Below are 26217 nucleotides of genomic sequence, written 5' to 3' on the forward strand. Positions count from 1 at the left end.
GCGCCGCGCGTTCACTCTACGAAGCGCTCCCTCTCAGCGCCGGCGGGGGAGGTGCGTTGGAGCCATGGCTGCTGCCAACCCCTGGGACCCGGCGCCGGAGCCAAACGCCGCTGGGCTGCTGTTGGGCCACTTCGTAGCTTCAGGGATGGTCACTGAGGTACGTGCGGGCAGCGACGGCGTCATCAAGAGGGTTCCCACGGTGGCGACAATATAGCTGTGAGGTGGTGAGGGTGCTGGCTGGGAGCTGTGCTGAAGTGAAGGCGCGTAACTTAACAACAGTCGGGGCTGTTCCGCCCCTGGGTTCTTCCCGAAAGCAGGGCTCTGGGTAGACGGTGTTTCAAGTAGACTGAGAGGCGAGTTATCCTAATCTGCTGTGTGGGAGATGAGATAGGACAATGTTAAGCCCCACTTCTTTTTTAAAAATTTAACCCGGGGACAGCGCCTTTGGGTGTAGTGAGGCGGCATCAGGGAATACGGGTAGGTCGTGGAGACCAGCATCCCCAGCAACACTGCTTTGTGACAAGCACTGAGGCAGCTTTGCAGGCGCGACGTGCTCTTTTTTGGTATCTTTAAAGCCCCCCTTTCCTCCCCAAGAGCTTGGTGAAAAAGACTTTGGAACGTGACTGGAGGAGGGCTCAATTTTGGGGAAAGAGAAGAGAGATTAGCTCAAGGGAAGGCAGTTTGGGACGAGAAGAACATGTTCGTAGGCCAGAGGGAAAGAGCCCATAGAAGGCAAGAATGAACATGGGAAGGAATAACGGGATACAAGTGGCAGAAGTGACTGAAGGGAGTCAGGAAAGATGGGATCTAGGGCATCGAGACTAGGGAAAGGGATTTTGATTTGAAGAGGAAGTTAAGGAATTCTGCTGGAAAGGAGATTGAGAAAAGTTAGTAGGTAAACTCAGCTGCAGAAATTAGCACAAGTATAATGGGAGATTTATGGAAAACATACAGCTTTTTACACTTCAAAGTATCATTAGAGACTTTCTGAGACCTTATGGTATTTCTAAACTAAGAAACTTAATATATGGAGCCAGTGTTGTGGCCTAGGGTAAAGCTGCCTGCCACGCCAGCATCCCGTATGGGTGCTGATTCATGTCTCAGATGCTCCACTTCTGATCCAGCTCCCTGCTAATGACTTGGGAAAAGCATCGGAAGGTGGCCCAAAGGTTTGGGCTTCTGTCACCTACATGGGAGACCAGCTCCTGGCTTCTGGCTTTGGCCTGGTCCAGCCCTGGCTATTGTGACCATCTGGGGAATGAACCAGCAGATAGAAGATCTGTCATCCACTCTCTCTGTATCTCTAACTTTTTTTTGGTTAAGATTTCATTTATTTATTTATTTGAGAGGTAGAGTCACAGACAGGGAGAAGGAGAGGGGGAGAAGGAGGGGAGAGGCAGAGAGAGAGAAGTCTTCCATCCCCTGGTTCACTCCCCAGTTGGCCACAGCGGTTGGAGCTGCACTGGACTGAAGCCAGGAGCCAGGAACTTCTTCCAGGTCTCCCACGCAGGTGCAGGGGCCCAAGGACTTGGGGCATCTTCCACTGCTTTCCCAGGCCATAGCAGAGAGCTGGATTGGAAAAGGAGCAGCTGTTACTAGAACTGGCACCCAGGAGGAGGGTTAACCTACTGCACCACAGCACCAGCCCCTGTATCTCTAACTTTTAAAATAAATAAATAAATCTTAAAAGAAACTAAGACCTAAAAGATAAGAAATGTCTGAGGTCATTCAACTAGTGTGGTAGGTTAGGTCAGAGATTTCCTTTTTCTGATGCCTTGTATCACCTCTTAAGATCTGCTGTGATGGCCGGCGCCGTGGCTCAACAGGCTAATCCTCCGCCTTGCGGCGCCGGCACACCGGGTTCTAGTCCCGGTCGGGGCACCGATCCTGTCCCGGTTGCCCCTCTTCCAGGCCAGCTCTCTGCTGTGGCCAGGGAGTGCAGTGGAGGATGGCCCAAGTGTTTGGGCTCTGCACCCCATGGGAGACCAGGAGAAGCACCTGGCTCCTGCCATCGGAACAGCGCGGTGCGCTACCGTGGCGGCCATTAGAGGGTGAACCAACGGCAAAGGAAGACCTTTCTCTCTGTCTCTCTCTCTCTCACTGTCCACTCTGCCTGTCAAAAAAAAAAAAAAAAAAAAAAAAAAAAAGATCTGCTGTGATAAGATGGTCTGGTACTGTCTTGAAAGATTTTTTTTTTTTTTGACAGGCAGAGTGGATAGTGAGAGAGAGAGACAAGAGAAAGGTCTTCCCTTTTGCCGTTGGTTCACCCTCCAATGGCCGCTGCGGCCAGCGCCTCTCGCTGATCCGAAGCCAGGAGCCAGGTGCTTCTCCTGGTCTCCCATGTGGGTGCAGGGCCCAAGAACTTGGGCCATCCTCCACCGCCTTCCCGGGCCATAGCAGAGAGCTGGCCTGGAAGGGGGGCAACCGGGATAGAATCCGGCGCCCCAACCGGGACTAGAACCCGGTGTGCTGGCGCCGTAAGGTGGAGGATTAGCCTGTTAAGCCACGGCGCCGGCCAACTGTCTTGAAAGATTGTAAGCTGTTGAAGACCCACTGTCTTGTTTCAGGTGGTCTTAGTTAACTAGCTTTCCCATGGGAGTCCACATTAGCACTCCCCTGTTGTATCCTATCTCACTGTTGTGTTTTCTTCCTACCAAGTTTCCTGGTACTTCTTCTTGTATTGTCTGGTTCTCCTGTCACAGAATAATCTGGTAAACTTACTGTGACACATTTGGGATCTGGTATCCCTCTAAGGAGTGTTGTTGATAAGATAGACAGTTGCCTAAAACAAAGGAGTAAGTCACCTAAGAGACTTTTCGGTACTGATGGGTGGGCTATCTTCGAGGGTAGTGGCTGCTTTGGGTGATTTCTTCCTACTGCCAAGTAACACTAATTAGTTACCTATTTTTAATTTTTAAAAATATTTGTTTATTTATTTGAAAGGCAGAGTTACAGAGAGAGGATGAGAGACAGAGAGCTTATCTGCTGGTTCACTCCCCAAATGGCCACAATGGCTTAAGCTGAGCCAAGCAGAAGCCAGGAGCCTGGAGCTTCATCTGGGTCTCTGACATGAGTGCAGGGGCCCGAGCACTTAAGCCATCTTCTGTTGCTTTTTCCCAGGTCATTAGCAGGGAGTTGGATTGGAGGTAGAGTGGCCAGGACTTGCACCTGTGCCCATATGGGATGCCAGCATCGTGGGCAGCAGTATTACCCACAATGCTGGCCCAGTTACCTATTCCAGTTACAGTTAAGATCTGTCACTCCATAGCTCCTTCAGATCCTCTTAAGATCTTACTGCAAAGCTACTTCCAATGGAGTAACTATTTATAGATTGATTGGTTGATCTTACTTTAAGCAAAGTTTACATATCAGAAACAATTTTTTTAGAAGGATTTACATTGATTCTTTCTAAATGATTTGTCATATGATTCCTTTTAATAGTTCATCCCTGGGGTGGGCTCTGTGGCATAGTGGGTTAAGCTGCTGCCTGCAGCAGGAACATCCCATTTGGGCACCAGTTCAAGTCTCAGCTGTTCCTCTCCAATCCAGCTTCCTGCTGATGGCCTGGGAAAAGCAGTGGAAGAAGGCCAAGTTTTTGGGCCCCTGTACTCTCATGGGAGACCCAGATGAAGTTTCTGGCTTCGGTCTGGCCCAGCCCTGGCCATTTTGGCCATTTAGGGAGTGAATCAGTGGATAGAAGGCTTCTTTCTCTCTGCTTCAGCCTCAAGAGTGATGCTTTTATTTTTTTATTTATTTTTTATTTTATTTATTTTTTTTGACAGGCAGAGTGGATAGTGAGAGAGAGAGAGACAAGAGAAAGGTCTTCCTTTTTGCCGTTGGTTCACCCTCCAATGGCCGCTGCGGCCCGCGCATCTCGCTGATCCGAAGCCAGGAGCCAGGTGCTTCTCCTGGTCTCCCATGCGGGTGCAGGGCCCGAGGACTTGGGCCATCCTCCACTGCCTTCCCGGGCCACAGCAGAGAGCTGGCCTGGAAGAGGGGCAACCAGGATAGAATCCGGCGACCCAGCCGGGGCTAGAACCTGGTGTGCTGGTGCCCCAAGGTGGAGGATTAGCCTGTTAAGCCACGGTGCCGGCCAAGAGTGATGCTTTTAAAAGTGAAGACTAGGGCCAGCGCTGTGGTGTAGTGGGTAAAGCTGCCCATATGGGCGCCAGTTCGAGTGCTGGCTGCTCAACTTTCCATCCAACTCTGCTGTGGCCTGAGAAAGCAGTGGAAGATGACCTGAGTGCTTGGGCCCCTGCACCCGCGCGGGAGACCCAGAAGAAGCTCCTGGCCATTTGGGGAGTGCATTTCTGTAACTCTGCCTTTCAAATAAACAAATACATCTTTTTAAAAAATATTATTTCAAAGGTAGAGAAACAGAGATCTCTTACCTGCTGATTGACTTCTCAAATGCTTGAAATAGCAGGAGGTGGGCCAGTCTGAAGCCAGGAGCCAGAACCTCAGTTCAGGTGAAAGACTCACCTGCTGCCTCCCAGTTTGCACAATAGCAGGAAGCTAGAATCAGGAGTAGAACTGAGATTTCAACCCAGGCACTCTGCACTGGATGTGGGCATCCTAAGCTGTATCTTAACCACTGAGCCAAACGCCTATCCTTCCCCCCTTTTTAAAGTGTAGAACTAAGTTGCAATCCTCAAACAGAATTTTTATTGACTAGGGGGATTTGGCCATTCCTTCTTTTTGCTCCTTTATGATTATCTCCTTGAACATTCATTTTCCTGCTTGTTTCTTTTGCCTGATCTTAGCTAAGCATTATTATCCATTTATTGAACCCAACTGTTTGCTAGTTTGCCACATGTGCAGCCAAGATTAGTGTATGTGTGTGTAAAAATGGAGATAAACCAGAGAGTGAGTGTGTTATAGTGTGATAAGGGAGATGTTTTGCTTCGTTTAACTTCTACCTAAGAATGAACAGAAGGAAAAATAAAAGTCAAGCTTAGGCGATAGAAAGGCACTGGGCTGGCACTGTGGTATAGCTGGTAAAGCTCTGCAGAGCTGGCATCCCATATGGACACTGGTTTGAGGCCCAGCTGCCTCACTTCTGATTCAGCTCCCTGCTAATGAACCTGGGAAGGCAGAAGATGGCCCAAGTGCCTGGGCCCCTACACCCATGTGGGAGACTTGGATGATGCTCTTGGCTCCTGGCTTCAGTCTGGCTCAGCCCTGGCTTTTGCAGCCATTTGAGGAGTGAAACAGTGGATGGAGGATCTCTCTTATCTCTCTCTATCTGCCTCTGCTTCTATGTAACTCTGCCTTTCAATTAAATAAATCTTTTAAAAAGAAAGGCAGGCAGGCAGTGCATTAGCTTTGTTCTCACTTCCATCCCATCACATGCTGGCAGTAATTTGGGCTGATACTTAATTTTCCTAGTTCTCAATTTTGTTGTCAGTAGAGTATCTTGTGCTAACTACCAGAATTAATGGCTTAACTGTCTAGTCACTTGAAGAAGATTCCTTGTATTGACTTAACTTCCTTCCTCATATCAATTGGGACTTGCCATTTTTTGTTTTTTATATACACTTTTTTGTTTATTTCATTGAAAGGCAAAGTGATGGACAGAGAGGTCTTCTGTCTACAGGTTTATTTCCCAAATGGCTGCAGTAGCTGTGGGTGGGCCAGGCTGAAGCCAGCAGCTAGGAACTCCATCTGGGACTCCCACATGGGTGGCAGGGACTCACATACTTAAGCCGTCATCTGCTTCATCCCAGGAGCATTAGCTGGAACTCAGACTAGCACCCCAATATAGGATATGGGCATCCCAGGCAGCAGACCCGCTGCACCACAATGTCCACCACTCCTCTTTTCCTTTTTAACTGCTAACTTAGTCCACCTTCCTTTTTTTTTTATCCCCCAAAGAAACCTTTTAGTTAAAGAGTACAGACTTCATGCATTGATAAGTACAACTTTAGGAATATAGTGATTAGGCAAATAAAAGAGCTGTCTGCACCTCAATGTTTATTGCAGCTCAGCTCACTATAGCTAAGACATGGAATCAACCTAAATGCCTGCAACAGAAGACTGGATAAAGAAATTATGGGATATGTACTCTATGGAATACTACACAGTGGTAAAAAAAAAAAATTGAAATCCGGTCATTTGCAACAAAATGGAAGAATTTGGAAAATATCATGCTGAGTGAAATAAGCCAGTCCCAAAGGGACAAATACATGTTCTCCCTAATCTGTGACAAATAACTGAGCACTTACAAGGAAACCTGTAGAAGTGAAACTGACACTATGAGAAGCAATGACTTGATCGGCCCTTGTCCTGACTGTCAAGGAATAGCTTACCATTGTATTCTTTTTAGTATTTTTTTTTCTAATTAATACCATTGGTTAAACTCTTAACACAGAATTATTGTTAGATGCTTAAATCCAATTGAAAATTAATCCCTGTTAAAAAGAAGAGTGGGAATAAGAGAGGGAGGAGAAGTACAGTTTGGCAGACGTTCCCTCGGACTTAGCCCTAAGGGTAAAGCTAAAAACTTGCCATGGGACTCCAAATCCCACTAAGTTGGCAATTACCAATGCCATCTTACTAGTTAAAGTGATAAGTTTAAGTTTATAACTGATCATAAAGATAGAATTAAGTGTCAAAGGGATCACATAAAGACCAAGTGTCTGCTAATAATAATAGAATTAAAAAGGAGGGGCCGGCGCCCCGGCTCATTTGGCTAATCCTCTGCCCATATGGGTGCCGGGTTCTAGTCCCAGTTGCTCCTCTTCCAGTCCAGCTCTCTGCTGTGGCCCGGGAAGGCAGTGGAGGATGGCCTAAGTGCTTGGGCCCCTGCACCCATGTGGGAGACCAGGAAGAAGCTCCAGGGTTCAGATCGGTGCAGTGCTGGCTGTGGTGGCCATTTTGGGGGGTAAACCAATGGAAGGAAGACCTTTTCTCTGTCTCTCTCACTGTCCAAAAAAAAAAAAAGAAGAAGAAGAAGAAGAAGAAAAAGAATTAAAAAGGAGAGAACGGGGGCCGGTGCCCTGGCACACTAGGTTGATCTTCCACCTGCGTTGCTGGCATCCCCTATGGGCACTGGGTTCTAGTCCCGGTTGCTCCTCTTCCAGTCCAGCTCTCTGCTGTGGCCCGGGAAGGCAGTGGAGGATGGCCCAAGTGCTTGGGCCCCTGCACCTGTGTGGAAGACCAGGAAGAAGCACCTAGCTCCTGGTTTCAGATCGGTGCAGCACTGGCCGTTGCGGCCATCTGGGGAGTGAACCAATGGAAGGAAGACCTTTCTCTCTGGCTCTCTCTCACTGTCTCTAACTCTACCTGTCAAATAAATAAAATCTTAAAAAAAAAAAAAAATCCAACATGTGAAGTGAGCCACACAGCAGACTCACAGAGTGACAAATGCCCTAAACAGCACTCTGACCTCAGTATCAGCTCTTAAGGCATTCAGATCTGGCTAAAAAGCCCATGAGAGCATTTTAGGCATGGAAAGCCAAGACACCGTGGCAAAAAATGACCTAAATGAAAGATCTTCATGAGTGAGATCCCAGTGGACAGAAGGGGCCATCAAAGAAGGAGGTATCTTTCTCTGAAGAGAGGAGAGAAATTCTACTTTGCTCATGGCCCTATCTAAATAATGTCAGAGTTTGTGGACTCAAGAGGCTTCCAGTACCTTGGCAGTTCGTGACAAGAGGCTCAGGTGATCACTGACATCATAAATAAGAGTGTCAATTGTTAACAACAGGAGTCACTGTGCACTTGCTCCCCATGTAGGACCTCTGTCCTTAATGTGTTGTACTATGAGAATTAACGGTAAAACTAGTCTTCAAACAATATACTTTGTGTGAGTAAAAAGTGTTGAAATCTTTACTTAGTATAGAGTTGATCTTCTGTATGTAAAGATAATTAAAAATGAATCTTAATGAAGAATGGGATGGGAGAGTTAGCAGGAGGTGGGATGGTTTGGGGGTGGGAGGGTGGGTATGGGAGGAAAAACCACTATAATCCAAAAGTAGTACTTATGAAATTTATATTTATTAAATAAAAGCTTTCTATTAAAAAAAAAAGGAATATAGTGATTCTTCCCATCATACCCGCCCCCCCTGACTCTCCCCATTCCTCTTCTTCCTCCCTCTCCTATTCCCAGTCCCATTCTCCATTTTCGATGAACTTTATACACAAAAGACCAACCCTATACTAGTAAAGAGTTCAAAAGTTTGCACAGAAAAAAAAAAAAACAAAAAACTGTTCCTCAACAGTTGAGACAAGGGCTGTTCAGAGTCATTGCATCTTGAAGTTAACTTTTTTTTTTTTTTTAAGAAAACTTAATTAACTTTAAAGAAGTACCCAAGGATGATACATCTTTTGCGAGCATGTAGACATAATTATAATACAACTCTTTGAGGACAGAGGTCCTGCATGGGAACTTAATGCACAGTGACTTATTAATTTAACAATTAGCACTCATATGTATGACATCAGTGATCACCAGAGGCTCTTAACATGAGCTGCCTAGGCTGTGGAAGCCTTTTGAATCCACAAACTCCATCAGTATTTAGACAAAGCCGTAAGCAAAGTGAAAGTTCTCTCCTCCGTTGAGAGAAAAGTACCTCCTTCTTTGATGACCACTTCTTTCCACTGAGGTCCTTCATGTAGGACATTTTTGCCACAGTGTCTTGGTTTTCCATGCCTGAAATGCTCTTGTGGACTTCTTAGCCAGACCAGAATACCTAAGGGCTGATTCTGAGGTCAGAGTGATATTTAAAGTGATTATCATTCTGTGAGCCTGCTGTGTGGTTAGTCCATCTTCTTATCTCCTCACCTACAATACTCTAGCAGCTACCAATTTCAATACTTAGCTACCAATCTTTCTACTGGTTTTTTAAATATATGCATAGTTATGTGGTAAAATATGCATCACATAAAATGTATCATTTTAACCATCTTTATATAATTCAGTCACATTAAATTATACTCAGTGCTGTGCAACTATTTTTTTAAATTTTTTAAAGAATATTTGAAAGAGTTAGAGGTAGAGATTGAGAGAAATCTTCCATCTGCTGGTTCACTCCCCAGAGGGCCACAATGATCAGGGCTGGGTAAGGCTAAAGCCAGGAGCCAGGAGCTTCTTCCAGGTCTCCCACATGGGTGCAGGGGCCCAAGCACTTGGGACATTTTCCACTGCTTTCCCAGACCATTAGCAGGGAGCTGGGTCAGAAGTGGAGCAGCTGGGACTCGAACTGGCGCCCATATGGGATGCTGGTGTCACAGGCGGCAGCTTAACCTGCTACCCCATGACACCAGCCCCACAGCTGTTTTCAAAAGATGTTTATCGCCTAACATGGAAACCCCATACTCATTGGATAGTCACTCACCATTCCTTCCCCAATAATTCCTGGCTCTCCATTAGTTTTATTTTTCATTCTATTTCAGTTGGATTGCTAAAATGTGTATTATATTTGATCCTGTTACTTTTTCACTGGAAATGGAAAACATTAATTTTTGTTTATTTGGTATAGCATTCAAGATCTTTTATGACTGTTAAGAAACTGTTTCCAGCTTCATCCTCCTCTTCTCACATATATATTATTACTGACAGTTAATGAGCATTTTTAAAAAGATTTTATTTATTTATTTGAGAGGTAGAATTACAGAGAGGGAGAGACAGAAAGGTTATCCATCCACTGGTTCACTCCCCAGATGGCCTTAAAGGCCAGAGCTGGGTTGGTTCATGGCCAGGAGCCAGGAGCTTCTTCCAGGTGTCCCACGGAGTGCAGGAGCCCAAATACTTGGGCCATCTTCTACTGCTTTCCCAGGCCATAAGCAGAGATCTGGATTGGAAGAGGAGTAGTCAGGACATGAACCAGCCCCCATTTTGGATGCTGGTGCCGTGAATGGAGACTCAGCTTGCTATGCCACAGTGCTGGCCCCAATGAGCATTTGAAATTTTGTGTAATTTTTTTTTTAAGATTTTGTTTTTAATTTATATGAAAGCAAGAGATACAGAGAGAGAAGGAGAGAGAGAGAGAGAGAGAGAGAGAGAGAGATCTTCCATCCTCTGGTTCACTCCTCAAATGGCTGCAACAGGGCTTGGCCAGGCCGAAGCCAGGAGCCAGGAACAACTTCCTGGTCTCCCACGTGGGTGTAGGGGCCTAAGCACTTAGGCCATCTCCTGCTGCTTTCCCTGGTGCATTAGCAGAGAGCTGGCTTGGAAGTGGAATAGCCTAGACTCGAACTGGTGTCCATATGGGATGTCAGCACTGCAGGCAGAGGCTTAACCTGCTGTACCACAGCGCAGGTCCCAGTGTTCTTCCTATCTAAAATACCTTTTCCTGGAACAAGCATTTAGCCTTGTGGTTAAGATGCCCATGTCCGACATGGGAGAATCTGGATTTGATTTCTGGTTCAGGCTCCTGACTTCAATTTCCTTTTAATGTAGACTATGGGAGGCAGCAGTGATGGCTCAGGTAATTGAGTTCTTGCCACCTGTGTGAAGACTTGGGTTGCAATGGGCCAAGTTTCAACCCTGGCCCATTCCCAGTCATTGTGGGCATTTGTGGAGTGAAGCAACAGATGGGAACTCTGTCTCTCTGCCTCTCAGGTAAAATTTAATAAGATATCTTTCCCCCCTAACCCATCATGAGCTTCTTGAATGCAATGAACTTGTTTCATTCATCCTTGTATCTTCCATTGCCTAACTCAGTAAATGTTTGTAGAATTGATTATTGTAGGTCAGTAAACTTTTACCATAGAGAGCCAAAGAATAAATGTTTGAGACTTTGTGGTTGCAGTTATTCAACTTGGCAGTTGTAGTGTAAAAGTTGCCAGGGATAGTATGTAAATAAATACAAGAAGTTACTCAAATATATCTTCATTTCTAGATCATGAAATTGGAATTTCATGTAATTTTAATGTATTAACAAAATAACATTTTTCTTTCATAAAACTCCTTTGAAAATATGAAAAATACTTTTAGCTTATGAGCTGTTCAGAGACAGGCAATGGGTTACATTTTGTTCATGGGCTGTAGTTTCTCAATCTCTAGCCTATATGATCTCTAAAATTCTTATGTTAAGATTCTAGAAAAAAAGAGGATACAGGAAATTAAGAATGATGTCAAGGGTGAATAAGAATATTTGTATTAGGAGATAAACTGCAACTTAAGAGGGTAATATGACAGACTGATAGAATAAAAGGCGGTGCTGGTGCTGTTAATTGAAAATAGATCTTAGTTAAGAATGGGAGGGGCCGGTGCTGTGGTGCAGTAGGTTAATCCTCTGCCTGTGGCGCTGACATCCCATACGAGTGCTGGTTCTAGTCCCGGCTGCTCCTTTTCTGATCCAACTCTCTGCTATGGCCTGGGAATGCAGTGGAAGATGGCACCTGCACCTGTGTTGGAGACCCGGAAGAAGCTCTTGGCTCCTGGCTTCAGATCGGTCCACCTCTGACCATTGTGGCCATTTGGGGAGTGAACCAGCCAGATGGAAGACTGCTCTTTGTGTCTCTCCCTCTCTGTCTGTAACTCTGCCTCTCAAATAAATCTTTAAAAAAAAAAAAAGTGATTAAAAGGATAAAAAAGAAGTGGTAGCCTTTTTAGGGAAATAATTATGCCTAATCACAAACATTCCTTTTCTTTTTAAGATTTTATTTATTTGAAAGGAAAGTTACAGAGAGGGACAGAGAGACAGAGGAGCAGATCTTCCATCTACTGGTTCATTCCCCAGATGGCTGCAATGGCCAGGGCTGAGCCAGTCTGAAGCCAAGAGCCTAGAACTCCATCTCGGTCTCCCACAAGGGTGGCAGGGGCCCAAGCACTCGGGCCATCTGCTGCTGCCCTCCCAGGCACATTAGCAACCAGGACTCAAAACCAGCACCTATATGGGACACTGACGTTACAGTTGGCAGCTTAATGTGCTGTACCATAATGTTGACCCCAAACATTCCTTTAAGAGAACAGGATTGTGCACAGAGACAATATGAATGAATGACTTGTAACCAGTCGAGATCATTTAGTTACTCAAGTAAGTAATTCCCTAGGAGGAAATTAGATTTTAGCTCCAGGAAAGTCTGAGAGACTAGAGCTACGTCATTTGGAATGGTAGAGGTGATTCTCCAAGAACCTCAGCCTTAGAATTCTTTGAGCAGCTATCAGTAGTGCAAATCTGTTGTGTAGATGCCTTAAGAAGTACTTCTAGTGGCTGTCTTGTTTGTTTCTCTTTGCTTTTTAAATATTTGGGTAAGGGATTTGGGATATTCAGTAAAGTCACAAAAACAAGAAATACACGTTGCTTCTGTTTTATTCTGTACTTCATGCTTATAGTTAGACCCATGGGCATGCTATTGCAATGTACACAGAAACTTTTGTAACATACTATTGCTTTTCCTGTTCATTTGCCAACAGGAGATCTTAAGTATATCTAAGAAAACAGACCCTTGCTTTGTGAACTTCTCTAGACTACAACAGATCACAAATATTCAAGGTGAAATCTACCAGGTAAATTGTGTTGAACTTTTCACTTTATACTTCTGATATAGGGGGAAAAAAAACCTTAATTGGCTCAGGAGCCGGCTCTGTAATGTAGAAGTTTCAGGCTCTGTCTGCAGTGCTGGCATCCTAAAAGTGGCTGCTCCACTTTTGATCCAGCTCCCTGTTAATGCACCTGGGAAAGCAGTAGAGGATAGCCCAAGTATTTGGGCCCTGCACCTATATGGGAGACTTGGAAAAAGCTCCTGACACCTGGCTTCAGCCTAGCCCAGCCCTACCCATTGCGGCCATTTGAGGAGTGAACCAATGGATAGATTACCCTCTGTTTTCTCTCTGTATTTCTGACTTTCAAATCAATAAATAAAATCTTTTTTTAAAAAAAGACAAAATTGATTCAAACAGCATATTTCTTGCACTTAGAACACTGTGCAGCATATACGTGGATAGGTGTTTGCTTGTAGTAGTAACAGCAGCAGCAGGACAAGAATACCAAAATTAAAAGCCTCTTAGAACATATCTTCTTTCCATCTCATGTAAGGAATATTCCCCTTCTAGCATGTTCAAAACTGTCTACATTTGTCAAAATTAAAGCCTTTAACTTCAGGGTATTTTCTGAGTGAGCTAATGTTAATTTTGTTCCAAATGCAGAAAAACCTGGAAATAGAACTCCTGAAACTAGAAAAAGATACAGCAGATATTGTCCATCCCTTGTATTTGGGTAAGTACTTTGGTTAAGAGGATAATCATTAGAATTTCAACATTTTCTTAGATTGTTGTAAAGGAACACAAGGTAGCAAAATTATGATAAACTATAGTGCTTCCAAATATTGCCCCCAAATATAACAAATTCATCTATTTTAAAAATGTATTTCATTTATTTGAAAGACAGAGTTACAGAGAGAGAGAGAGAGAGGTCTTCATCCACTGATTCACTCTCCAAATGGCTGAAGTGGCTGGAGATGGGCTGATTTGAGACTAGGAATCAGCAGCTTCTTCTGGGTCTCCCACGGGGGTGCAGGGGCCCAAGGATTTGAGCCATTTTCTGCTAGTTTCCCAGGTGCGTTACCAGGGAGCTGGATCAAAAGTGGAGCAACTAGGACTTGAACCAGCATCCATAAGGGATGCCGGCGCTGCAGGCTGGGGCTTTAACCCACTGTACCACAGTGCTGGCCCCCAGAATTATCTGTTTTTATGCTCATTTCGAAGTACTATTGGCTTGATACTGCAGACAGCATAGAGAGTAACCAAGCTGCCTCCTCAAAGGCAAAAGAACTTGAGAGACAAAGAAAGGCTAGGAAATTTTCAGACTAAAGGAGACTAAAGGGACCTGAGAACTGTATGATCTTGGACTTGACTATTCGATCAAAAAAAATTTATTTTGCTATAAAGCATGTTATTGGCACACTTGGTGATGTTTAAATATGTGCTATATTGGTAGTGTTAAATTTTTTTAATATAATGAAATTTCACTTTTATTTAAAGATTTTATTTATTTGAGAGGCAGAGAGTTACAGAGGGAAAAACAGAGAAAAATATCTTCCATCCACTGGTTTACTCCCCAAATGGCTGCTACGGCCAGAGCTGAGCTGATCTGAAGCCAGGAGCCAGGAGCTTCTTCTGGGTCTCCCACGCAGGTGCAGCGACCTAAGCACTTGGGCCATCTTCTACTGCATTCCCAGGCCATAGCAGAGAGCTGGATCAGAAGAGGAGCAGCTAGGACTAGCACCAGCACCCATGTGGGATGCCAGCACTTCAGGCCAGGGTGTTAACCCGCTGCGCCACAATGCCAGCCCCAGAAATAGCTTTTAAGATGTCACCATGTAAGATATTAGAGACAGTGATAGGGAAAGAGACTTTATATGAAGAAAATGGCTATGGCTATAGAAACTGAGTAAGAGGTAGAGTTGAAAAACATGAAAAAAATCTAGCACTGGATGTGGTTGCAGTAGGAAAAATAAGAAAGTAGATGAAAATGACAATGTAATTCATAAGCTGTACTTTGGAAATTTATATTCATTAAATAAAAGTTTTTTATAATAAAAAAAATGAAATTAGTTTTGGTACCAAAGATAGCAAAAGAGAAAGATTTAGGAGGGAAATGATAGGATTTTTTTCTTTCTTTTCAAATTTGAGAGGCATAGAGACAGAAGGATGGACAGACAGAACTCCCATCCACTGATTTCCTTTCGAAATGCCCATAATGGCTGGGACCAGACTGGCCAGAACTGGGGCTGGGAACTCAGTCCAGGTCTCCCACATGGGTGGTGGGATCCCAGTTATTGGAGCTATCACTGCTGCCTCCTAAGGTCTTCTTTAGCAAGAAGTTGGAGTGAAGAGCTGAATTATGGTACATTCCTGTTAACTGCTAGGCTAAATGCCCACCCTGTAGGATTAATTTTTGTCATTGGTAATGTCAGATCGAAGAAGAAATTATTAATGATCCTAAACTTACTTGTTCTATTACTAACTATAATTACTTTTTCTGATTTGTGTAGCTCAGAAGTGTCATACTCTGCAAAGCATGAATAATCATTTGGAAGCAGTGCTCAAAGAGAAGAGGTCTCTCAGGCAAAGACTGTTGAAACCCATGTGCCAGGAAAACTTACCTCTTGAAGCCGTTTATCACAGGTTAGACTGAAAAGTAGAAAGTAACAGTTGTCAGGTTTTCTGAAGGTAGTCTTTGTTTAGATTAGCAGTTACTTTGAAGCGTAGTTCTTGACATGTATCCGTTATTGTTGTTAACATAAATGCTATTAAACCAGAAGGAACATCCTTTGTTTTTAAGGAATTATGGCCATGATGAAAAGAAAGGACTTTATTTTGACATTATATTTTGGAAATTCCAAGTAATGACTTTGGTGAAAGAAATTAGATTCATAATATGTAGAAAGATAGATAGCAGTGCTTTTTTATATGCGTAGACTTTTCTGTGGAGTAAATTTGTTGAATTTAATGTTACACATAGTGTGTGTGTATATGTGTGTGTGTGTGTGTGTATTGCTAGTGGAGGTATTTACCAGGTACAAGTGAAAGCAATATCAACTAAGATTAAAAAAAAAAAAAAAAACCAACCTGAATTCTAGTATCATCTCTACTGTTTATATGTCTCAAAGAATTGGGCAAGTTATTTAAATTTTTGCCATAGTTTCGAAATCTATGGAATGGGGATATTTTTTCTTTTAAGATTTATTTATTTGGAAAGTCATAGTTACAGAAAGAGAGGGAAAAACAGCGAGAAAGCTCTTCATCTCCTGGTTTACTTTTCAGATGGCCACAATGGCTGGGCCTGAACCAGGCCTAAGGCAGGAGCCAGGAGCTTCATTGGGGTCTTCTACATGGGTGGCAGGGGCCCAAATGCTTGGGTCATCTTCTGCTTTTCCCAGGCCATTAGCAGGGAGCTAGATTGAAAGTGGAGCAGGGGTCAGCACTGTGGCATAGCAGGTAAAGCCATTACCTGCAGTGCTGGCTTCTCATATGGGCACCAGTTCAAGTCCTGGCTGTTCTACTTCCAGCATCCATATGGGATGCCAGTGTTGCAGACGGCACCTTTACCTGCTATGTCACAGCACCAGCTCCTAATTGGGATCATTTTTATTGCTGTCTTCCTCATTGAAGTATTGCAGGTATCAAATTGAAAATATAACAAACTGTTAATAATAAATAATGAAAAAGAAATATTTAGGCATCTGATTGTTGACTTTCTCCACCACTACTTTGTTAGCTGACCCTAAGCAAATCAGTATCTTAAGTGCAAAACTTTTTATTTTGTAATAAAATAGTATAATAACCCCATTCTTGTGGCTGTATTCAGTATACTACCATTAATGAAAATATACTGCATTAAAGACTGAGTAATGATTTGAAAGCATTTTGCAAATGCAGAAGTGTAGCTTTATGTATAGAATATTTCTATGAGATTTTATTTTATTTTATTCACTGAGAATAGATTGACAAAGAATGGGAAAATATCTTTTTTAAAATGAAGATTTATTTATTTATTTGAAAGGCACAGTGACAGAGAGAGAAAGAGATCTTCCATCTGCTGGTTCACTCCCCAGATGGCCCCAATGGCTGGGACTGGGCCAGGCCGAAGTCAGAGCCTGGGATTCTTTTTGGTCTACAACTTGGGTGGCAGGGGCCTAGGTACTTGGACCATCCTCTGCTGCTTTCTCAGGTGCCTTAGCAGGGAATAGGATTTGAAGTGGAGCAGCTGGGTCTCAAACCAGCACTCTGATATGGGATCCTGGCATCCCAAGCAGCAGCTCAACCTGCTAAACCATAATGCTGGTTTTGAAATACGTTTTCTTATATGAGAAAATTATTACCATAGTGGGTTGTGTAACATTAGGTGGGCTCAGATATGATTGGTGTTGCTTCTTTCTGTTTCTCAATGTGGATGATGAGTCTTTTTTTTTTTTTTTTTTTTTTTAAGATTTATTTATTTGAGAGGCAGAATTACAGATAGAGGGGGATTCAGAGAGAGGTCTTCTATCCCCTTGTTCACTCTCCAAATGGCCGCAACAGCCAGAGGTGAGCCAATCCAAACCCCTCAGGAGTCAGGAGCTCCTTCTGAGTCTCCCATGTGGGTTCAAGGACCCAAACACTTGGGTCACTTTCCACTAGTTTCCCAGGCCGTTTGCTGGGAGCTGGATAGGAAGTAGAGCAACCAAGATTGGAAATGAGGTCCATATGGGATGCCAGCGCTGCAGGTGGAGGTTTAACCTACTATGCCATAGCACCAGCCCCAACAAGTCTTCTTAAAGTGGATGTGAACAGCATTGTAGCATAGTGGACTAAGCTGCCCTCTTTATGCCAGCATCACACATGAGCACTGGTTAGAGTCCTGGCTACTTCCCTTCCAATGCAGCTCCCTATTAATGCATCTGGGAAAGCAGCAGAAGATGGCCCAAGTGCCTGGACTTCTGCACCCACGTGGGAGACACAAGTGAAGTTCCAGTCTCCTGGCTTTGGCCTGGCCCAGCCCTGGCTGATGCAGGCATTTTGGGGATTAAACCAGCAGATAAAAGATCTTTCTCTTTGTAATTCTGCCTTCAAATAAATAAATCATTTTTTTAAAAAAGTGAAAGGACTTTTTAAAAAAAAATCCCTGCTATTTCCATAAATGCAGGAAGGTTATTGGGTTGTTAGGATGATGGAAATTCTTATCTCTAATTGAGGCCTAATTTAAGGAAAAGAAAGAAAACATAAAACAATTAAACTAAAAAATAATTGATTTTTTTCCTCCTCTTTCAGATACATGGTACATTTGCTGGAGTTGGCTGTGACTTTCATTGAGAAACTAGAAATGCATCTTGAAACAATTAGAAATATTCCTCATTTAGATGCAAATCTAAAGAAAATGGTGAGTATTAACACAGCTGTCTTTAGTTCTTTTATACTGGAATCTCAAATATGTGATCTCATTATTCAACTTTTTTTTTTTTTTTAAAGATTTGATTTATTTCTTTGAAAGTCAGAGCTACAGAGAGAGAGAGAGAGGTATCCGCTGGTTCATTCCCCCAGGTGGCCACAATGCCAGTGTTGGGCAAGGCCAAAACCTTCTTCTAGTTCTCACATGGGTGGCAGGGGCCCAAGCACTATCCTCTGCTGCCTTCTCAGGTGCATCAGCAGGGAGCTGGACTAGAAGTGGAGCAGCCAACCATGAACTGGTCCCCATATGGGATGCAGGCATCATAGGTAGGGGCTTTACCTGCTATGCCATAATGCTGGTCCTCTTATTTAACTTTTTGATGGCTAATTTTATGAACTAAAATTCATAAATTGCAGCCAGTTGGGGAATGAACCAATGGATGGAAGACCTCTGTCTCTCTGCCTCTCTTCTCTCTGTGTAACTCTGACTTTCAAAAAAAAGAAGTAAATAAAGTCATTCAGATAAAAGATTTAAAGCATAAGAATCCAAAGTGTTAGGTAGATTTAATTGTTGATATTTTGGAACTTGAGGTTTTAGAACTTGACTGCTATTTGGACAAGGGACATACATAAAGTAGTGAAGTTTCTAGCCTACTGAGGGTGAGTAGGATCAAAAATGGATTAAAGATGGGCCAGCACCATGGCTCACTTGGCTAATCCTCTGCCTGCGGCACCAGAATCCCATATGGGCGCTTGATTCTAGTCCCAGTTGCTCCTCTTCCAGTCCTGCTCTCTGCTGTGGCCCGGGAAGGCAGTGGAGGATGGCCCAAGTGCTTGGGCGCCTGCACCCACGTGGGAGACCAGGAAGAAGCACCTGGCTCCTGGCTTTAAATCGGCACAGTGCCAGCCATTGCAGCCATTTGGGGGGTGAACCAACAGAAGGAAGACCTTTCTCTCTGTCTTTCCCTCTCACTGTAACTTTGCCTGTCAAATAAATAAATAAATAAATTTTAAAAAAAGAATGGGTTAAAGAAATTAAGAGTTTTATTTTTTAAGATTCATTTATTTATTTGAAAGGCAGAGTTACAGCGAGAGGGAGAGACAGATCTTCCATCCACCAGTTCTCTCAAATGGCTGCAACACTCCGAATTGGGCCAAGCCAAAACCAGGAGCCCAAAACTCCATCCATGTCTTCCATGTGGGTGGAACAACTTGGGCCATCTTTCACCGCTTTCCCAGGCACATTAGCAGGGAGCAGGATCAGAAATGGAGCAGCAGGGATCTGGACTGGCGCCTGCACAAAATGCCAGCATTGGGGGCTGTGTCTTAACTCACTACTTCACAATGCTAGCCTGAAGAATTTGTTTTTTGACAAATCTTGCTTGTGTAGTAAATAATCGATCATTGCTGAACTGCAGTTAGATTGAGTTTGAGATATTGAGTGTCCATTTAAATGGAGATTGCCAAAGGCCTTAAATGTGGGACTGGCTTTTAGGAAGCAGGTTAGATTTGGTAACATTGAGAATTATCTATACTGAGGGGATAATTGAAGAGAAAGCAAAGATGAACTAACAAAGAGAAGGTAGATACTGTAAGAAGTGGGAGAGCACAGTTTTAAGGAGTTTTTATATTAAGAAGTGGGATAAAGCTCAGGTGTTAGCTTTTGGTATCATAACCATTTGAGATATAATAAATGACAGATGTAATCTCTCCCATTTTCCCTTTTTTTTTCAAATGTTACAGAGCAAGGCTTTAGCAAAGATGGATATTTTGGTGACTGAGACAGAAGAACTGGCAGAGAATATACTCAAATGGAGAGAACAGCAAAATGAAGTTTCTTCTTATATTCCCAAAATATTAGCTGAAGAAAATCATCTTCATGGTGCTGTGGCATAGTGGGTAAAGCCGCCGCCTGCAGTGCATCCCTTATGGGTACCGGTTCGAGCCCTGGCTGCTGCTCTTCCAACCTAGCTCTCGGCTATGGCCTTGGAAAGCAGTAGAAGATGGCACAAGTTCTTGGACCCCTGTAGCCACATAGGAGACCCGAAAGAAGCTTCTGGCTTCGGATTGGCCCATCTCCAGCTGTTGCAGCCGTTTGGGGAGTGAACCAACGGAAGGAAGACTATCTGCTTCTCTGTCTCTTTGTTAACTATGCCTTTCAAATAAATAAATAAATCTTTTTTTAAAAAAGAAAATCATCTTCAGAAACAGTGAAGCCTTCTTCACCTTTATTTTCTAAACTTCATATCTAAACTAATGTCAAGTGATCATAACTTTATTTTTGCTTAATTATATATAGTCAAAAGAATCTATATTTATAGGCTTTAGTGCTGACAAGATAGAAGGGACTTTCTTTATCATAAAGTACCAAGATTTCAGGTTCATGAAGACCAAACTGACTTTTCCTTTGTTTTTCATACATTTTCATTCCACTTTTCAGTAAAGCTAGTGAAAATCAAATACTGCTTTGACAATAAGTGAATTAACCATTTTTTCAGGTGTTAGATTTTCTGTATCTTTTTAAAAAATAAACTAGAAGTTTTCTTGAATCTGAAAAATGTGTATGGTGATTATTTCTGTAGCGTTTTCACTAAATGTGCAGAATAAATAGTAATTGGGTGGTCACAGTGCATTTGCCAGGAGGGTGAAGCATGTCCTTTGTGATTCCTGTGTCAGAGGACTCTGCTGTTTCCGTCTTTGCTCTCAGCACCTTTTCCATTTGCCATTTTTTCATATGTGAATATGGTGATATGCTGAGTTCTGCAAATATTATTAGCAAATTACTGGACCTGGGTGTGTTCCTACAGACCCCTTCTCATTAAGTATTTTCTGAATGTGTTTACTGGCAGGCAGCCTTTGGAACATGTGAAGAACAAAGGTTTGAAGAAAGTTAAAAAAAAAAAGCACATTATGATAAACTTGAAATACTTACTTTTAAAAGTGTTCAAGCATTTTACTCATCAGATTTTTGTAAATAACGGTGAGTGGTGGGGACCTGCATTGTAATAGGTCTTCGAAGCTGTTGTCCCATATGGGTCCCAGGTGTATCTGTTCAACTTCCAATCCAGCTCCCTGCTAATGCACCCTGGAGGACAACAGAAGATGGCACAAGTGCTTGGGGCCCCTGCCACTGTGTGGGAGATCTGGAATAAGCTCCTCGCTCTTGGCTTCAGGCTGACCCAACCCTGGTTGTTGTGGCATTTTGGGGAGTGAATCAGCAGGTGGAAGATAGCTATGTCCCTCTTCTCTGTACCTTTCAAAGTACCTTTAAAAGTGTATTGATACAAGTGCCTCAGGGATATTCTCATTTGTATCAGTACAAATAAGCTACCTCTAGTTTATTTCATTTGCCCACTGGAGGTTCTGTTTGGCCTTAAAATGTGTTTCACATCAGGTGTGGGCTTTTTGGCTTAGCAGTTAACATGATGCCTGTATCCAATACCAGAATGCCTGGGTTTAATGAGTACCACGGGCCTTCAGCTTCCATTTCATTTTGGCTCCTAAAATTTAACCGTGGCAAATCTCGCGCCAGGCCGTACCCATATTCGCAGCAGGTCTCCAAGGTGAACAGCCTTTAGCATGTTGGAACAATGTAGGTAGGGGAAGTCCACAAAAAAATTAACCATGGCATTGACAGCTCTTGTCAACGCCGCGAATAAAAATACTTAGCGAATTATTTTGTAAGCTTGGGACGTAAATCAAAACAACGTATATAATTGATTACCGCACGGACGCAATGTTTGAAAGTTGTAACCACCTCACACGGGGGGAGTGGCGGGGCAGTGTCTGACTTTTCGGCGCACGCCGATTAGGCTGGAGGTGAGTGGGGTGGACCGAGAGGAGGCGGGGCTAGCTGTCCGTCCTCGTCCACCGGGCTCTGGATTGGTTGAGGCTAAGCAGGCACCGCCCAGCAGGCAGCAACACGCCTGTAAGCCGGAGCGTCGCTTAGGGCGAAGCGGGGCGGGACAGGCGTGCTCCCGCCCACCTGGCTCAGGATTGGCTAAGGCTAAGAAGGCACCGCCCCATGAGCGCAGCCTCGCCCCGTGGGGCGGAGGCAACTCTGGAAGCCTGTGGGGGTGGGACGAGAGTGGGTGGGGCCAGCCGTCTTCCCGCCCACAGCGTTCATGAGAGACCGAGGCTCCCCCTTTCGGGCGGTGGCGTGCGCACCGGGGGAGGCGGCCAGAAGGAGGCGCGTGGGACGGGCGGGGTCGGCTGTAGCTGGGATTGTGGCTTGGGCCCGGGATGCCGCCTCTGGGTCCACCTGCTGGAGTTGAGTTGTGGCCAAGGAATGGCGAACGTGCGGGTGGCGGTGAGGGTCCGGCCTCTCAGCAAGAGGTGAGTCTGGCTGGGAGAGGGCACTCTGTTCCTCAAGAGATTCTGGCGCCGAAAAGTCAGACACAAAGTGCCCCGGGGGTTCCAGGGGCGGGAACCCGTACAGGCCTGGCGGACCCGGCCTCAGGTCGAGTCCCGGCAGCAGGTGCGCTGCGGGATAGCGGTTTCCCGAGTGCGTGTCGCTGGCGTCCTGCCAGCAGGAGTCTGGATGCGCGGGCTGGGGCGCTTCCCGCCAGACCGTCGAAAAGGACTAGGAGGGCGGTGGACGGTGCCCTGGTCCCGGGGAACCGAGGCAGAAGGGTGTGTGCTCCCGGGTGCCCAGGGGCTTCTCGGCAAAGCTGTGCAGAGAGACTGTCAGGGGCTGAGGGGAGATTGAAGCCAGACAGACGTGGTTTCGTCCTGACTTGATGAAAGGCTGATCCAAAGTAGGAGATGTCACTCCAACTCCTTCCCTCATTGTCCTGGGTGCCCACTTCCTCACGGGTGGCTCTCATACTGCACCTCTCAGCCCTGAAGCCTCCCCTGCCCGCCACCACTCCTCGCCTCTCTTCCTCCAATTTTCCACTCACACGTTTGGAAAATCAGGGGAAGCTTTGCCGAAGGGTCGGTGTTAAAACTACTTTTTAGTGATTAGAATTTGCTGAGTGGTGGAGAACCTGCAGAGGGCCCGCTATGTAATAACATCGACAGCAAAGACTTGGGCTGTTACAGAACACAGATGATTTTTGGTTGAGGGGGGGGGAGATTGATTACAGCTGACAGAGTGTGTTTTGGAACCAGAAGGTAATATTGGAATTAATTGAGAAGTTAAATTTCCAGGGCATAGGATGATTTGACAGTTGGGAAAAAGGGTCAAAAAAGGCACTGTCTCCCATAATAAAAGTTGATACTTAGTGGGATTGACTTTGAAGGACTTGTAACTGATAAAATAATGATAACAATGAGATGGAGGACAGAAGACAAGGAGAAAAAAAGGAAACAGGCCAAAGAAGTAAAATGGGGGGGGCAGGTACTGTGGCATAGCAAGTAAAGCCACTACCTGCAGTGCATATGGGCGCTGGTTCGAGTCCCGGCTGCTCCTCTTCCAATCCAGCTCTCTGCTATGGCCTGAGAAAGCAACAGGAGAGGCCCAAGTCCTTGAGCCCTGCACCCACATGGAAGACCCAGAAGAAGCTCCAGGCTTTGGATTGGCACAGTTCTGGCTGTTGCAGCCAACTGGGGAGCTACCTCTCTTTCTCTCTCTGTGTAACTCTTTCAAATAAAATAAATAAATCTTATTTTTTAAAGATTTATTTTTTAAAAAATAAATCTTTTTTATTATAGCTTTTTTAAAAATCAGATTTATTTATTTGAAAGTCAGAGTTACACAGAAAGAGGAGAGGCAAAGAGAGAGAGAGAGAGGTCTTCCATCTGCTGGTTCACTCCCCAGATAGCTGCGATGGCTGGAGCTTCGCCAATCCAAAGCCAGGAGCCAGGAGCTTCTTCTGGGTCTCCCACGTGGGTGCAGGGGCCCAAGGACTTGGGCCATCTTCTACTGCTTTCGTAGGCCATAGCAGAGAGCTGGATCAGAAAAGGAGAAGCCAGGACTAGAACTGGTGCCCATATGGGATGCCGGCATTGTAGGCGGCGGCTTTACCCACTATGCCACAGTGCCGGCCTCATATATAAATCTTAAATTAAAAAAAAAAAAAGTAAAATGAAGGAAGAAAGAGGAGTCAGTGCCTGGACTTCTGTATTTGGATTGGTAAATGGCTTCTGTGTAACTGGATGTGGTGGCTCGAGGCTGGAGGGTTTTCATAGGTGCAGCTGCTGGCCCAGAGGCAGCCTCTGCTAGATCCTCTTTTCTTTTCTTTCTTTTTTTCTTTCTTTTTGACAGGCAGAGTGGACAGAGAGAGAGAGTGAGAGACAGAAAGATCTTCCTTTTTCCGTTGGTTCACCCTCTAATGGCTGCTGCAGCCGGCGCACCGTGCCATTCCGAAGCCAGGAGCCAGGTGCTTCCTCCTGGTCTCCCATGTGGGTGCAGGGCCCAAGGACTTGGGCCATCCTCCACTGCACTCCCTGGCCACAGCAGAGAGCTGGACTGGAAGAGGAGCAACCAGGACAGAATCCAGCGCCCCGACTGGGACTAGAACCCGGGGTGCCGGCGCCGCAGGCGGAGGATTAGCCTAGTGAGCCGCGGCACCGACTAGATCCTCTTTATTGCAAAACTGTTCTCTCAGTTCTCAGGATAACAACACCATGCCTCACAATAATTTTGCAGTTCCTTGGGAACATACATCATTAAACAAAGTGACAAGAAAGGAAACAAAGAAACAAAAGTACTTACTTTTACCTCCAGGACTTCCAGTAGTGAGTGATAGATCAAAACTGCAGATATCCAGGTGTGAGCAAGCTGTAGTGTGCTAGATTCAGCCTGGTACAGATCCCACAGAATCCTTCACTGATGGCAGCTCTTCTCCGAGGTGGGCTAACCTCCAACGTTTTGCTGAAGCTTGTTTCTGTTTGTTTTTAATTTGGGAGGTGGAGAGAGAGAGAAAGCACTCCCATCTGTTGGTCATTCCCTAAATGCCGACAATGGCCAGGGCCCGAGTCAGGCTGAGGCCAAGAGCTGAGAACTGGTCTCCTGTGTGTGTGGCAAGGACCCAACTTCTTGAGCCATCATCACCTGTTGCTTTCTAGGGTGTGCATTAGCAGGAAGTTGGAAATGAGCATGGAGCCAAGACTGAAACCTAGGAACTCCAGAAGGGAAGTGGGCATCCCAACCAGTGGCTGAAGCATGATGCTGCCCCTCTCTGGTTTTCAAGCCTGATTTCTACAGTATGGTTAGGAGCCCAGGCTTTGTGATGAGAATGTTCTAGGACTCTGCCACTGCTAGCCATGTGGCCTTCAACAGTTGTATGATTCCTTTCAGGTTTAGTCCTCCATCTGTAAAAATAATACATTAGAAAATAGTGTAAGATGAAGGTGAGTGTACTTCTTACAGTGCATTGCATGTGGAGTGCTCAGTAAGTGGTGGCTCTGTTCCAGAGCCAAATTCATTTTTAAAATTAATTTTGTATATGTGAATTGTATGTGAACTGTGTATGTGAAATATATGAAAGGCAGAGTTGGAGAACCACAGAGAAGGGGAGAGATCTTCCATCCACTGGTTCACTCTCCGAATGGCCACAACGGCGGGGCTAGACCAGGTTGAAGATAGGGGCTCAGAGCCTTTTCTGGGTCTCCCACATTTGTGCCGAGGCCCAAGCACTTGGGCCATCTCCCACTGCTTTCCCAGGCACATTAGCAGGGAGCTGGATTGAAAGTGGAGCAGCCAGGTCTTAAATCTGTGCCCATATGGGATACCAATGTCAGAGGTGGTGGCTTAACTTTCTATGCCACAGTTGCTGGCCCCCAGAGCCAAATTATCATGACCCAGCAATGCATGCTTGGTAGAGTGCTACTTGATATGATACTTACAAGTATTTATGGAGACAGACATTATAAAACAGGGAAACATTTTGTCCCACTAATGCTGGTCTTGATTTCTTAAAAATTGGTGTTTCTTACATGAATTTGGTCTTGTTTCTAGGGAGACCAAGGAAGGGGGAAGAATTATTGTGGAAGTTGATGGCAAAGTGGCAAAAATCAGGAAGTTAAAGGTAAGCCTGAAATTGTCTTTTCATTTCTTGTCCCGGAGGAACTAGTAGAGTTACAGGGGTGTCTGGGTGGATATATGAATATGTTAAAGATAGAGGAATGGTGGAGGGAAGAGCATATAAAGGGAGTTGTGGGAAGATCTTGGGCCAATCATAAAGCAAATAAAATAAACCAACTAAGAAGTACAGGGGATGCAGCTACTTGAGGTTTATCCAATAGGGTCCTGTTTTGGAAACTGGTGGGTTGCTACACTGGGATAAACATGAGGGATGTGATTAGGAGCCATGGTCAGCTTGAACCACCTGGGCAGTTCATTTGTCTGTCTACCTCACCTGACAACAATTTAAACTCTTATTTGATACTACCTCATCTCTAGGCATTATGACAGATTTTAGTATGCACCTGCTAATTACTGTCCTGAGGTTCAA

The 26217-nt window shown here is 44.6% G+C and overlaps 2 protein-coding genes across 11 annotated transcripts in view; both read left to right on the forward strand.

Annotated features, from left to right (window-relative positions):
- The first annotated feature begins 30 nt into the window (after positions 1 to 30).
- HAUS2 (HAUS augmin like complex subunit 2) lies at positions 31 to 20367 on the forward strand. Of its 2 annotated transcripts, XM_062204753.1 has the most exons (6): positions 31 to 157; positions 12365 to 12457; positions 13097 to 13166; positions 14944 to 15076; positions 17702 to 17810; positions 19562 to 20367. In XM_062204753.1, exons 1-6 carry the CDS (start codon positions 65 to 67, stop codon positions 19712 to 19714), a joined length of 651 nt encoding a protein of 216 aa, XP_062060737.1. In that variant the 5' UTR covers positions 31 to 64; the 3' UTR covers positions 19715 to 20367. The 2 variants fall into 2 exon arrangements, with proteins under 2 accessions (XP_062060737.1, XP_062060739.1); XM_062204755.1 differs by lacking the exon at positions 12365 to 12457.
- A 1670-nt stretch (positions 20368 to 22037) lies between these two features.
- Positions 22038 to 26217, forward strand: part of STARD9 (StAR related lipid transfer domain containing 9) — a 126928-nt gene continuing 122748 nt past the window's right edge. For all 9 annotated transcript variants that reach the window (XM_062205741.1, XM_062205747.1, XM_062205740.1 and 6 more), the window contains exons 1-2: positions 22038 to 22153; positions 25722 to 25791. In XM_062205741.1, coding sequence (XP_062061725.1) covers positions 22107 to 22153; positions 25722 to 25791 — 117 coding nt within the window. In that variant the 5' untranslated portion in view covers positions 22038 to 22106. The remainder of the gene's footprint in view (positions 22154 to 25721; positions 25792 to 26217) is intronic.

Source organism: Lepus europaeus, chromosome 11 (genome assembly GCF_033115175.1).
Source record: "Lepus europaeus isolate LE1 chromosome 11, mLepTim1.pri, whole genome shotgun sequence".
Classification (NCBI taxonomy): domain Eukaryota; kingdom Metazoa; phylum Chordata; class Mammalia; order Lagomorpha; family Leporidae; genus Lepus; species Lepus europaeus.